This window comes from Dendroctonus ponderosae, unplaced genomic scaffold, assembly GCF_020466585.1.
Source record: "Dendroctonus ponderosae isolate FM_Combo_2020 unplaced genomic scaffold, Dpon_F_20191213v2 Dpon_F_20191213_6, whole genome shotgun sequence".
Lineage (NCBI taxonomy): Eukaryota > Metazoa > Arthropoda > Insecta > Coleoptera > Curculionidae > Dendroctonus > Dendroctonus ponderosae.
In genome coordinates, this window is record NW_026018814.1 from 3,709,273 (window position 1) to 3,720,944 (window position 11,672).

Below are 11,672 nucleotides of genomic sequence, written 5' to 3' on the forward strand. Positions count from 1 at the left end.
TGAAACATTTTTGGGCTCTATAAAATCTTGTAGCATTCATAGTTTTTGCGCCAAAAAATGATTTCTGTTTTCTTGCTATTTATCAATTTCAGACATTAACTGCAACAGTCGTAGTAAGTGATAATGTGTTTTATAATAAATTAACTGTCAAGCGTTTTATATTTTTTAACTGACCGAAATGGTCAAAGTTTGTGGCCCGGTCGTGTTTTGGAAGCGGGTTCGTCCAAATTGCAATCATAAAAAATCTTAGGAAAAGAAAAAGCGAGTTTTTAACAAAATTTGGCCCTGACGAATGTTTTGTTAATGAAAAACTTAATGAATGTCAAAAATTTTCAGTTGCCAAGAGAACAGAAATCACTTTTTTGCGCAAAAACTATAACTGGTTCAAAATGTTATAAAAAAGAGAAAAATATCAAAAAATTATTTGAACTCTGGGATGTAAATGGGATTTGTTCGCAGGTTATCAGCAAGCCAATAGTTTTTTTTCTTTCGTCCATTATTATTAACAGTTGTATAGTTACGATGAATAAATTACCGCGAATAAATGTGCTTATTTGACACAACATTCACAATTTGAGCGATAAGAAAAGTTTCAGGTGACGATACCCACATATGCGAAATCTTCCGATTTTGCCCGAACTGCGCTCGTCAGAAAACTCATGCAAAGCACGACAATGTAAGACGCCCACGATCCCCACTATTTACCTCTCCTACGCTGCTTCAACGTAGTCATAGTTCGGGGTGCCCGCCGCAGTTGCGCAATGGTAGATTCCGGTACACTTTTTTAACACGGGATCGGCGATCTCTCAACTAATCTGATATTACTTACTTGTGAACGCCGGAAATCCTCTCCTGCGCTAGCAGATCTTTGGCGAAGCCCAATGCAGTGACGTAATCGCCCAGACACAAGCACACGTAGGCAGTGGCTGCCAATATTGCGTTTTTCAGTCCCTAAAACCGAGCGTTTCGGACCAATTTCCATGCAACGCGGCACTGCCTACCTGAATTTCCTGCGTGCAGGACGGGCTTGAAGGCGCGAGCGTAGGGCTTGGTGGGGGCGCTGGTGGGGTGACGCCTGGCACCAGGAACAGGGGCTCTTGGGGCGCCTCTGCCGCATCGGCCGGCAACAGCGCTTTGGCGTTGCGTAGGCAGAATGTGGCGAATTCCAATGTGGGCACCGGAATCGCGTAGGAGATACTCTCAAAACTACCGGTTCTTACTATTAAATGCCCTGTCCATCCAACGAACGTGTACTCACTTGTACTTCTTGTCCGTGGACAAGTTGCTGGTCAGCACCACTTTGCGATTGGTCCCTGAACCCACCACTTCCTCGATTAAGGACTTTTGCTTCTTCTGTACATCAAAGTCCACTTCGTTGCTCTGGAAAGCCAAATCGCCGACTGTTGCTTTCGCTCGATAAATTGCTTCAGCTCTGAGTTCTACTCACCCCCTTGTGCACAGCAATGCAGCATTCGGCCACTCGCAGCCAGAGCCGGGCGTTTCGATGGTACCGTCGCACTGCGAAAATCAAGCAGTCAAACGCCTCGGACGCTCGACCTGCATGCAGCAGCGCCACGCCCAAATTATAGGTGATTTCGTGATGTTTGCAGCCGCCTCGGATGTACAGGTACTGATCATCTGCAACAGACGCATTGTGGCCTGTGCCGCTCTTACTGCAACCAATGCTCTTACTGCTGTCCTGCTTCTTCACAGCCTGCCACAGGCTGATGTCCTCTTTCAGAGCCGTCTGGAAGTAGTGGCTTGCAAGGTGCTGCTTGCCCAGCGCATGGTGAAGGATTCCCAAGTTGTTGTTCAGCAGCACTTTGGATGATTCTCCGTATTCACTAAACGAAACGGACGTTCAAACCCACAATAAAACCTCAACAGCAACAAAATTGCTGCTGTGCAAAGTGAAGTGAATCTCGCTTACTTGTATATCAGCGCGTCCTCTGGAATACTCAACAGCACCTTTAGGGACTCCTTCAGGTTGCCTTTTATGTACTCCAGGTTGGCGGTCAGAAACATTAAGTCCACTTTCTGAAACATTCGTCTAAAGCACTGCCATTCGCATGTGTGTGGAACTCACTGATTTGTCTTTGAGCATTGCTGAGAGCTCCTTACTGGCAAGCGATACAGAGTGGTTCAGCAAGTAACAGCGCACTTTGTACTGGAGCAGCTTGCGCTGAAACTCCTCCGGGATGGGCTTGGGGTCTGGCAAGGGCAACTAGAAAAGTGGCTGTAAACCCCAATTTATCCTACATCTGCTCATCGAACCTTTTTGTCCCTGCCCAGCTTGTCCAGGCCCTTCAAGGGGATGCTGCCCCCATACATGAGACTGTTCTCCAGATAGCTGATGAGGGTCAGGGCCTTATCCGGGCGCCTCAACACCAGCTGCAGCTCGATTGCCAACAGACTCACCTGCTTGGCTAAGCTTTCCTCTGAAAACTTTCATCAGTTGATTAATGCGCCCTGTAGGGTCAAGCCCACTCACCCATCGGTTCAATAAACTTGTAAACCCGGTCCATTATTGCTTGCGCTGCGGTATACTCCTTCTGATGAAACAAGATTACTGCCTGGTTGAACTGAGCGATGCAATAGTCGATCTCCTCCAGTTTGTCCACCTTGATTTTAAACTAACACAGACATAGAAGCGGGAGCTTAGCACCGAATGGGGCGCATGATACCTGTGCACATAGATTGTTGAGGTTCTGTTTGAAGTGCTCAGTCTTCTTCAGATCGCTTCGAAAGTATTCCACAATCGCGCGGTTGTGCAGCACTTTGAAGTCTCTGGCGCGGCTGCTTTCCAGCCTGCCGATAGTTTGCAGGCAACCGTTGAAATTCCGCCTGAAAGTGCGAGCGAATAGAAAAGGGGCGCGCTCGTGGGGCTGTTGCGGTACTTTTTGAACTCGTTAAGGGCATTCAAGGCCAGGTCTCTTTCCGCATCGGACACCAACTCGGGGCCCTTATCCATCGTCGTCTTTGGGGCTCAAAGTCGCTTTGTTTACATCCAATCTTCAATGTTGACGTTTTACGCAACGGTTATGACCGCATTCTTCTTTAAATTTTATAAATAGATTAAAGCATTTTTTTATAAAACCCAAAAGCGTCTGTTATAAATTAAGCAGTTGCCTCTTGTATGTCCGTTTCTCCCTATATTGTTGAGAAACAAACAGTTCCTACATAATAATTTTTTGCTGAACTTCAGTCTTGATCTACGGGTGACACGTGACACGTCAAATAGGGTTATGTTATGAAGTATACGTCAGGCCAGTTGTAAAATTTGTAAACTTAATTAGGGCTGAACTAAATAATGAGCCATTTACCTGTCTTCAACCGCTTGCCATGAAGAAGCTGACCGGATCATTTCGGTACACACAGTGGGACCCGTGGCTCATTATCGCCCAAATTGTGTCAGTGCAGTGTTTGCTGTACCTGTCACTGTGTCTGCTGTTGGTGCTCTTTGGGGCCCTAGTTGGGGACACCAGGACTCTGGATCACATTTTCGAGTACCACGTAAGTTGTTAGAGTATTCAAGTAGTCGGGCGCCTCTGATGACTGGGATTACAGGAAATTCAAGTCCGAGATGCGGGAGGACTCATTGTTATTTCAGCTTTCGTGGTCAATTCACTGATTGGGTAAGGGTTAGTGCGGATGGCAAGCCACGGAAATTAAGCCTGAGTATTGTTTTAGCTCAGCCGTGCTTTGGTTTATCGTGGAGCGGACGAAACAATGCATGGACTTCAGCTGCACTTGGCACCTGGTTCATCTAATCGTATGCTGGTTCTACAACGGGCAGTTTCCAACCACCTTTTCTTGGTGGGCGCTGAACGTGGCCTGTGCCACCATAATGTGTGTGTGCGCCGAGTTCTTCTGCTTAAGGACAGAGCTTGCGGCGATACCTTTGTCGCTGGGCCCCAAAACAGACTTGTAAACAGCCCAAGCCGTAGTTTTTGTAACTGTGATAATATTAAGCGAAAACATTTTTAATAAAATTTATTAACGACTAAACTAATCGGATTCGATTTCATATTCCTCTTCAACTTCGTTCTCGCTTTCCACATCGAGGTTTTTGTCCCAGTCCTTGATTTTGGCACTCAGGAGGAAATCATCCCGCAAAACGTTCCAGGAAGGTTCGTTCTTCTGCGTTGGTGCAGGTGGGGGCCGCTCTGTGTCCACAACCGACGACTTTTCGCCCATGAGCACGTCAAGGAATGCCCTCCTATCAATGTTTTTCAGCACCTTCTCTTTGCGCACCTCCAGAGGTCCTGCCTCCTCCAGCTTCTTACTGATGTCCTTCTGCTGTGACCGAACCACGTTGAATAGTTGCACTACACCCCTTGTGGCAATTTTCTGCAGCGTTCGCTCACGGTCCTTTTGCAGAATATCCGGCTTTACTCTCGGGTTGGGCAGCTCCCTTCTCTATAACACATGGACTATGTAGGCGGGAATCTCTTGCAGAAAATCTAACATACCCTTTTTCTCGTTGGAGCCACGTTTTCAGCGGGCTGCTCTTTAGTGACCGTTTTTTCCTTGATAATGCGGCCATCGGCAGTGGCCACCTCGTAGTCTTCAGTAGTGACATGCTTCACTGGGTCGGTCAGCTTCTTCGCTTTGGACAGTACCAGAGCCTTTTTGCGCTTCGGCTTGTTGGACCGTAATATTCTTGATATGGCATCGGCCCAGCCCTCGTTCAATAAAACTTCCTGTTCGTCTGACGAATCTGCAGCCATAGATATAGACTGCAGCTCCTGCATAGCCACTTTCACCTCAACAAGATTAAAGTTATAATTGTGTTATACTCGTGATTTACTACCAGCAATCAGTAGTGGCGGTTTCGAATATAAAACTAGTGATTCGCCCACACAAACACGATACAAAGTGGGGTTATGGCCACTTTTAAGAGGTTAATCCCTAGATAGACTAAAAGGACTTGATTTAACGTTGCCAGTTCCCATCAACGATTGTATTAGGCCTATAACATTTAAAAAATTATATAAATAAGGACATTCAAAAAGTGACGGATATTTATTATTTAAAAAAATAAATCTTCCTTAGCTCGCCTTGCGTTTTTTCCTTTTGGGTTCTTTGGCACCTTGCTGAAACTGCTTCAAATCGGCGCAAAACAGCACCTAAAACCCAAGACAACTTATTTGTATTTATCTGGGGAGCAACAATCGAAGCATACCGTGTGTGCCCATCCTGCTAAAGGCCCGTACAGCTCTCGGAAATGATCGCCTATTTCATTGTACACTTTTTCAGTGACGGTTTTCTGCTGCACGAGTTTTGGCATGTAAAAGCGGGCAGCGATTTGGTAAATGTGCGTGTCCACTGGAATGGCTTGCAAATGTCCCAGAGACATTAAGCAAATGCAGTCGGCCACCTGCAATGTTTAGAATTAACGGTGAGGGTGAAACAACAGCTGGCTAGTCGGTTCACTCCACCTTGGCCCCAATCCCCATAAGGCCCACAAGCTTTTTCTTAGCGGCTGCATAGTCTAGTTCCTGCAGTTGTTCGAGCCACTGTTTGCTGCCCCGTTCTGCAATCGCTTTGGCGCTGTGGCTGATGTATTTGGCTCTGTATCCAAAACCATTGGCTCTGAGCTTCGCTTCCACCCCATCAGCGGCCAGTTTTTCCGCCTGTGGAAAACTGTAGTAGGTGGCGCCGTCCAGTTCACAGATTTTCTCGCCGTAGAACTGGGCCAATTTCTCCACCAAGCTGCTAATCCTGCAATAAACCGGTACTACCTTAAACCAAACTGAAAAGTCGGTTACCTGGAAATGTGGTTGTTTTGGGAACAGATGAAGGAGAACAGGTTTTCAGTCACGTCCTGCCGCAGGATTCGAATGCCGTAGAATTGCTTGGCTGCCTCTTGAAAATGGGGGTCGCGTGCACCCCACTTGGCATATTGCTCTTCCAGATCCACGTCCAGGCGCAGATAGTTTCTGAGCAGCGCATTGTAGGCCTGCTCCGACTGCACTTGAGGCTCGTAAACCTTGTACAGGATAGAGTCGTTCTGCTGCTGCAAGAGCCACAGCTTGGCTGCAAACACGCCCAACCACTGCTGGCCCTCTGAGCTGTCGACCCTCTTCCACCTGCAAAACAAGCCGAAATTGCCACAAAATCCCCGAACTGGCGTGAAAACCATACCGGAAACTTTGTCCTCCATTTAAGGTTCCCAATAGTTGAATGAGGCGGTTGTCGCAGGGCAGTGTGAACCACTTTGTGCCCATTTCAGTGTTTTTGGTGTGTTTTAAGCAATGTTTAGTGTGGTTATGTACACGCTTTATTTTCCTCACCTTGTCTCTGCTTTGGTTATGTTTTCGTATTCATCATCAAAATAAATAAAACAAAGTCAGTGTCAGTGAATGGGTCATTTTGGTAAACATTAGGCTTTTATCCCGCTTTTAGCCCCTCCCAGGAAGCGATGAGTTTAAATCAGGGTATGGGGCACATTGGCACCAAGTTGACAATATTTATGCCGCTTTCCTTTCTGCAGAAAATCGCCCGGAACTATATGAGGAAGTCAAGCTGTTCCACAACGCCAGGGAGCGTGAAAAGTGGGTATACGGCCCCCCGTTAAAAATCCCAAAACCCCCTTTTCCTTTCTCCAGGTATGACAGTTTCGCTGATTTGTACGCACTTATCAACACGCTGCAACAGCTAGAGAAGGCCTACATCCGGGACTGCGTCACCCCCAAAGAGTACACGGGGGCTTGCAGTAAGCTGCTGGTGCAATACAAGTCCGGATTCCGGCAGGTGAAGGGCGACGAGTTTCCCAACATTGATACCTTCGTCAAGAAGTACCGGGTAAGAGTCGTCTGGCTTGGCTGAGCATTTGCTTAAGCTGCAGAACTTTGCAGCTGGACTGTCCCGCAGCCCTGGAGCGCATCAAAGAGGATAGACCGATCACCATCAAGGACGATAAGGGCAATACGAGCAAGTGCATTGCGGACATTGTGTCCCTGTTCATCACCATCATGGACAAGCTGCGGCTGGATATAAGAGCTATGGATGACCTGCATCCAGAGATTCGCGACCTGGTAGATACCATGAACAGACTGAGTATCCTGCCCAGCGACTTTGAGGGCAAACAGAAGGTAAACGAGTGGCTGAGCACGTTGAATGCAATGCAAGCCTCGGACGAGTTGTCCGAGTCGCAGGTCAGGCAGCTGCTGTTCGACTTGGAGAGCTCCTATGCTGCATTCAATAAGGTTTTGCACAATTCCTCTTAGATCATTTACATCACAAGTTTGTAGCCCCAGATTATTGATTAAGTAAACCGCTAAAACAGCTATCGATTTTCTAAGATTGTTCACCCAAGCCCACTAATTGTTAAAGGACTCTGCTTGCCAGTCAAAAATCGGTGAGAATATTTATTAAATAACCGAGCATTACACGGGTCCGTAACTAAAACTCTTAGGTATACGAAGATCTGCTACATGATGAGCCACATATTATATTTACATTCGATTCGGATATTTCCCTAAATACACTATTAGGCGTACTTAAGGAAAATATCAATGCGCCCGATGGGAGATTGTATCGGCAAACATACAGGAGAAGACGCGTTGAACTGGGCGAATTCTCCATGTACGTAAGTCTACTGTCTACCTTAATCTAAGTCTGCTAAAAAGCAGCGTGATTATTGACCACCCCAACAACTCTGGGCAGGGTTCACTTGAAGGTAGCGCGATGATTCATGTATCCGCTGAACTGGGAGTTGCTGAGAGTTTTGTCCGAGACTCCCTTGCGCATTCTGGAGCATGTGGCCAATAGAGCGCCCCCCAGCAGACAAAGAGTGCCGCAGGCCAACGCAAGAAGTGCCGCAAACCAGCCCGTTTTCAGACAGAAGCTGTTCGGGTCGGTTGTCCGGGCGTCTGGAATAGAGGAAATAGAGTCGGGACGGAGTGACATAACAGCGCCTCTTTTTTACCTGTATAAGTGACATTTGCTTCCTGGTCGGTTTCCCCCTCCTGCAGCACTCTCAGTGACTGAAACAGGTTGACGTTTTCGGATAGAGGGATGGAGGCATTGGCTGTGCTGTTGCCGCCCTCTATAGACCGCTTGCGCACATTCTTGACGTTCCGCCAATGACACGGCTGGCTCTGAACGGTTTGAGTTGTCGTTGAAATAAAGACAGCCGTTACAATGGGGGACTTACCGGGCAGCGGCCGTGACACATGCGAACGTCACATTCGATGTACAGAGCGGGCGATCCAGTGAAGCGGAACGTTTTCATGTAGGCGAACACTTGAGTCTCGAAAACGCCGGCCTCGGACCAGGAGCCTCGGAATCTGGAAATCAACTTGTCGTCCACTGGACATCTGCATAAAAAAATGCGTTATTTTGCGTTTGCTACACTGTTGTCGTACTTACCCGAATTCGTCGATCAGCTGGATTTTCTTGGTGGCTCCGTTGTGTGCGTAACAGTCGTTGACCACGATATCAAATCCATCTGGGATCAAAAATATTCAAATTAAGTCCGAAACGGACAAAGTTAAATTTTGGAAGAGAAACCAGTTGAAAAATAAATTTGCACAAAACTTCCTAAATTCCAACAAAAACGACGATTTTGAGCTGAAAAGATACTTAGCGCGTTTAGTTGGCGAGAAAGACACGTTTGTGATATTTAGACCAACTTTGTACGACAAAGTTAAATTTCCGAAGAGAAACCAGCTGAAAAATAAATTTGCCCAAAACTCCTTAAATTCCAACAAAAACGACGATTTTGAGCTGAAAAGATACTTAGCTCGTTTAGTTAGCGAGAAAAACACGTTTGTATTGTTTAGACCAACTTTGTACGACAAAGTTAAATTTCCGAAGAGAAACCAGCTGAAAAATAAATTTGCCCAAAACTCCCTAAATTCCAACAAAACCGACGATTTTGAGCTGAAAAGATACTTGGCTCGTTTAGTTAACGAGAAAAACACGATTGTGTTCTTTGGACCAACTTTGTACGACAAAGTTAAATTTCAGAAGAGAAACCAGCTGAAAAATAAATTTGCCCAAAACTTCCTAAATTCCAACAAAAAAGACGATTTGGAGCTGAAAAGATACTTAGCGCGTTTCGTTAGCGAGAAAATCACGTTTGTATTGTTTAGACCAACTTTGTACGACAAAGTTAAATTTCCGAAGAGAAACCAGCTGAAAAATAAATTTGCACAAAACTTCCTAAATTCCAACAAAAACGAGGATTTTGAGCTGAAAAGATGCTTAGCGCGTTTAGTTAGCGAGAAAAACACGTTTGTGTTCTTTGGACCAACTTTGTACGACCAAGTTAAATTTCGGAAGAGAAACCAGCTGAAAAATAAATTTGCCCAAAACTTCCTAAATTCCAACAAAAACGACGATTTTGAGCTGAAAATATACTTAGCGCGTTTAGTTAGCGTGAAAAACACAAATTAAGTCGAAAATGGGAACAAAATTAAATAGCAAAAAAAGTTACGGTCGACATTTGCCGGCCCCGAGGAGAGCAGATTTTTGATATGTCGACCGGTAACGGTTTATCGATCAGTTTCGATGGAATTGAATGAGGCATTTGATAGCAAATGATCGGATTAATTTGCCACTTACCGTACTTGCTGCGCATATAGATGATCAGTGTCAGTGGGTCCCCCACCCTTACAGGGCCGGTGACGCGATTTCCGGCCGTTCCATACCCATATCGGATTTCCATGTAGCATTCGGGGGGTGTTAGCGTAAAGACCACTGGACTTCCGGTGGCGACACTGGAAAAAATCGCGTAAATCACTAGAGGGTGGGGGGCTGATTGGGAATATCACACTCACTCAACGTCCAAAAAAGGAAACGTCACCGTCTTCCAGAAGTCGTACCCGTACTCGCAAGTGACTTTGAAGTGTTCGTCGTACTCTTCCTCGATCAGGGGATTGTACTGTACAGTGACCGTATTCCACATGAAGTTTTTCTGGAAATTTGCACGTTTATCACATCAGGTATGGGTGGAGCTGTCAAGCCGTTACGGATTCGTGTCAAATGCGTATCCGGAAATTTATTAATCCGGCCATTAGGCGATTAATGATGAAATACGACTTACGGTCGGCGATTTTCTATTATCCTCGTTATGAGTATTTTTGCCCAGAGTTCCGCATCTGTTCAGCTGGATGTAGAATTCGTAGTATTCGCGCCCACTTCCGTTGATGTACATGCAGTCTGGGTCATATGCGTATCCTGCAAATGCATCAAAATATCGGTCATTGTTCAGCATAACTTGTCCAAATGCAGATTTTAGCCCCTTGCCGCTGTTGTGAACCTGTTGCGCGCTTGCAGTGTTTGCACCGTAAAATCAACCGCATTTAATAACACATCTCAACTTGACACATTAAGGTCGAAAAATTGTACTGAACCACACCAATTTCCCGTGCCCGTCTAACGGGGCTTTTTTGACGCCGACTTCCGGAAACCTACGAAATTGTCGGTATGGATTCGTTTAAATACAGTTTTCGTGACTGCACATCACAGATTACAGTTCCCACATGAGAGGAGATCGGTGAGGTTTCCAATTGGAATGGTGCAAAAATGATGCGATTGTATTTTTTCGGCTGTTCTGCGTCAATTTCACAGGGAAACGAGCGGTTGCAGCTATTTCAATGCAAGGAAACTCTCTCGGTGCCATTCAACCACTGCCAATCTCCCACGGATCGGTTTTTCACATAATTATAAGCAGTTTAGGCTTTGCGGTGTATACCGATAATGGAAAAGGAAAATTTCAGAAAGTATCCGATGTGCTTACAAACGCATTTCTGGGACAATTTTCCAAAATTTTTGTTTTTCGAAATAATCGCGCAGATTAAAGTAGCGTAACAAAAAATGGAAAATCACCTTTCATAGCCTGACTGGTTACTAGTTGTGACTTTATAGAGAATATCAGGGCTTCAAAAACTTACATGTTCACCATTGGGCAATAGCGATAGATACCTAAAATTTTCCAAAAACGTTCCTTTTAGTTAAAAAACTGATTTCTGTCAGTGATTTCAAATTTGACAAATGTGTCTTAAATTGACACTGACGAATACCAACAAACAGTTGTCAATGCCATTAAACGTGAAGGTTGGCCAGGGGCGGATCCAGCTTAAAATTCAAGGGGGGGTTATGTAGAAAAAAAGTCTTCTGTTGTCTATGAAATTAGAAAAATTATTGTCGTTTTGTGCAAGGGTGGCGTAAGATTATTGCAAAATTTCATGATTTCCGTCCCGTTTTGCATGTTTCTCGGAAGCAAAATGAGCAAGAACGGTCGTTTTTACATCATTCCAAAGAGAATTAAATGGCCTTTTTAGAAAGTGAACCATCGATAAGGAAATGTTGCAGTTTTCTCCAAAAATGCTTGAATTCAAGAAGTTTTAGATGTTTGTGTTTTTTTTTCGAGTTGCAAAATCCACTTGAAAATAACGCTGCTTTTTTCGAAGTGTATCAAGAACCATTCGAGCCACAGAATTCGTTTTGGCATCGTTCGATAGAGAATTGAAAAGTCGATTCAGTCGTAACAACATGAGTGAGGAAATTCGAGTAGTTTTGACCCAGAAAGCGAAATATGAATATCAAACACTTAGGTTCAAGATAATGCCAAAATTTCATGTTTTCCGTCCCGTTTTTGCTCATTTCTCGGAGGCAAAATGAGCAAGAACGCTCATTTGTACATCATTCTAGAGAGAAAT

At 45.1% G+C, this 11,672-nt stretch overlaps 6 protein-coding genes and 1 long non-coding RNA gene across 8 annotated transcripts in view; 2 read left to right on the forward strand and 5 right to left on the reverse strand.

Annotated features, from left to right (window-relative positions):
• Positions 1 to 3,046, reverse strand: part of LOC109534132 (CCR4-NOT transcription complex subunit 10) — a 4,794-nt gene extending 1,748 nt beyond the window's left edge. Inside the window, exons 1-11 of the mRNA XM_019899707.2 lie at positions 2,898 to 3,046; positions 2,685 to 2,844; positions 2,492 to 2,633; positions 2,275 to 2,438; positions 2,087 to 2,224; positions 1,931 to 2,037; positions 1,693 to 1,844; positions 1,448 to 1,638; positions 1,259 to 1,380; positions 1,002 to 1,206; positions 830 to 951 (exon numbers count right to left, since the gene is read on the reverse strand). Coding sequence (XP_019755266.1) covers positions 830 to 951; positions 1,002 to 1,206; positions 1,259 to 1,380; positions 1,448 to 1,638; positions 1,693 to 1,844; positions 1,931 to 2,037; positions 2,087 to 2,224; positions 2,275 to 2,438; positions 2,492 to 2,633; positions 2,685 to 2,844; positions 2,898 to 2,971 — 1,577 coding nt within the window. The 5' untranslated portion in view covers positions 2,972 to 3,046. The remainder of the gene's footprint in view (positions 1 to 829; positions 952 to 1,001; positions 1,207 to 1,258; positions 1,381 to 1,447; positions 1,639 to 1,692; positions 1,845 to 1,930; positions 2,038 to 2,086; positions 2,225 to 2,274; positions 2,439 to 2,491; positions 2,634 to 2,684; positions 2,845 to 2,897) is intronic.
• The window catches only part of LOC125504894, a 60,061-nt gene that overhangs the window by 17,382 nt on the left and 31,007 nt on the right, over positions 1 to 11,672 (reverse strand). The gene's annotated exons all lie outside the window — the stretch shown is intronic.
• On the forward strand, positions 3,227 to 4,008 carry LOC109534139 (protein SYS1 homolog). Its single transcript, XM_019899714.2, has 3 exons — positions 3,227 to 3,513; positions 3,568 to 3,635; positions 3,691 to 4,008. Exons 1-3 carry the CDS (start codon positions 3,343 to 3,345, stop codon positions 3,929 to 3,931), a joined length of 480 nt encoding a protein of 159 aa, XP_019755273.2. The 5' UTR covers positions 3,227 to 3,342; the 3' UTR covers positions 3,932 to 4,008.
• Positions 3,979 to 4,918, reverse strand: LOC109534137 (RRP15-like protein). Its single transcript, XM_019899711.2, has 2 exons — positions 4,473 to 4,918; positions 3,979 to 4,419 (listed from the first exon to the last, which is right to left on the reverse strand). The coding sequence occupies exons 1-2, from the start codon at positions 4,752 to 4,754 to the stop codon at positions 4,009 to 4,011; spliced, it is 693 nt and encodes a 230-aa protein (XP_019755270.2). The 5' UTR covers positions 4,755 to 4,918; the 3' UTR covers positions 3,979 to 4,008.
• LOC109534136 (N-glycosylase/DNA lyase) lies at positions 5,007 to 6,314 on the reverse strand. Of its 2 annotated transcripts, none has more exons than XM_048667560.1 (5): positions 6,148 to 6,314; positions 5,772 to 6,092; positions 5,442 to 5,718; positions 5,186 to 5,380; positions 5,007 to 5,129 (listed from the first exon to the last, which is right to left on the reverse strand). In XM_048667560.1, exons 1-5 carry the CDS (start codon positions 6,228 to 6,230, stop codon positions 5,052 to 5,054), a joined length of 954 nt encoding a protein of 317 aa, XP_048523517.1. In that variant the 5' UTR covers positions 6,231 to 6,314; the 3' UTR covers positions 5,007 to 5,051. The 2 variants fall into 2 exon arrangements, with proteins under 2 accessions (XP_048523517.1, XP_019755269.2); XM_019899710.2 differs by having other exon boundaries at positions 5,442 to 5,724; positions 6,148 to 6,311.
• LOC109534138 (vacuolar protein sorting-associated protein 28 homolog) lies at positions 6,313 to 7,292 on the forward strand. Its single transcript, XM_019899712.2, has 4 exons — positions 6,313 to 6,440; positions 6,497 to 6,557; positions 6,612 to 6,807; positions 6,861 to 7,292. Exons 1-4 carry the CDS (start codon positions 6,425 to 6,427, stop codon positions 7,230 to 7,232), a joined length of 645 nt encoding a protein of 214 aa, XP_019755271.1. The 5' UTR covers positions 6,313 to 6,424; the 3' UTR covers positions 7,233 to 7,292.
• Positions 7,361 to 11,672, reverse strand: part of LOC109534134 — a 13,638-nt gene continuing 9,326 nt past the window's right edge. Inside the window, exons 6-12 of the mRNA XM_019899709.2 lie at positions 10,055 to 10,188; positions 9,789 to 9,925; positions 9,574 to 9,728; positions 8,377 to 8,455; positions 8,162 to 8,324; positions 7,934 to 8,105; positions 7,361 to 7,877 (exon numbers count right to left, since the gene is read on the reverse strand). Coding sequence (XP_019755268.1) covers positions 7,675 to 7,877; positions 7,934 to 8,105; positions 8,162 to 8,324; positions 8,377 to 8,455; positions 9,574 to 9,728; positions 9,789 to 9,925; positions 10,055 to 10,188 — 1,043 coding nt within the window. The 3' untranslated portion in view covers positions 7,361 to 7,674. The remainder of the gene's footprint in view (positions 7,878 to 7,933; positions 8,106 to 8,161; positions 8,325 to 8,376; positions 8,456 to 9,573; positions 9,729 to 9,788; positions 9,926 to 10,054; positions 10,189 to 11,672) is intronic.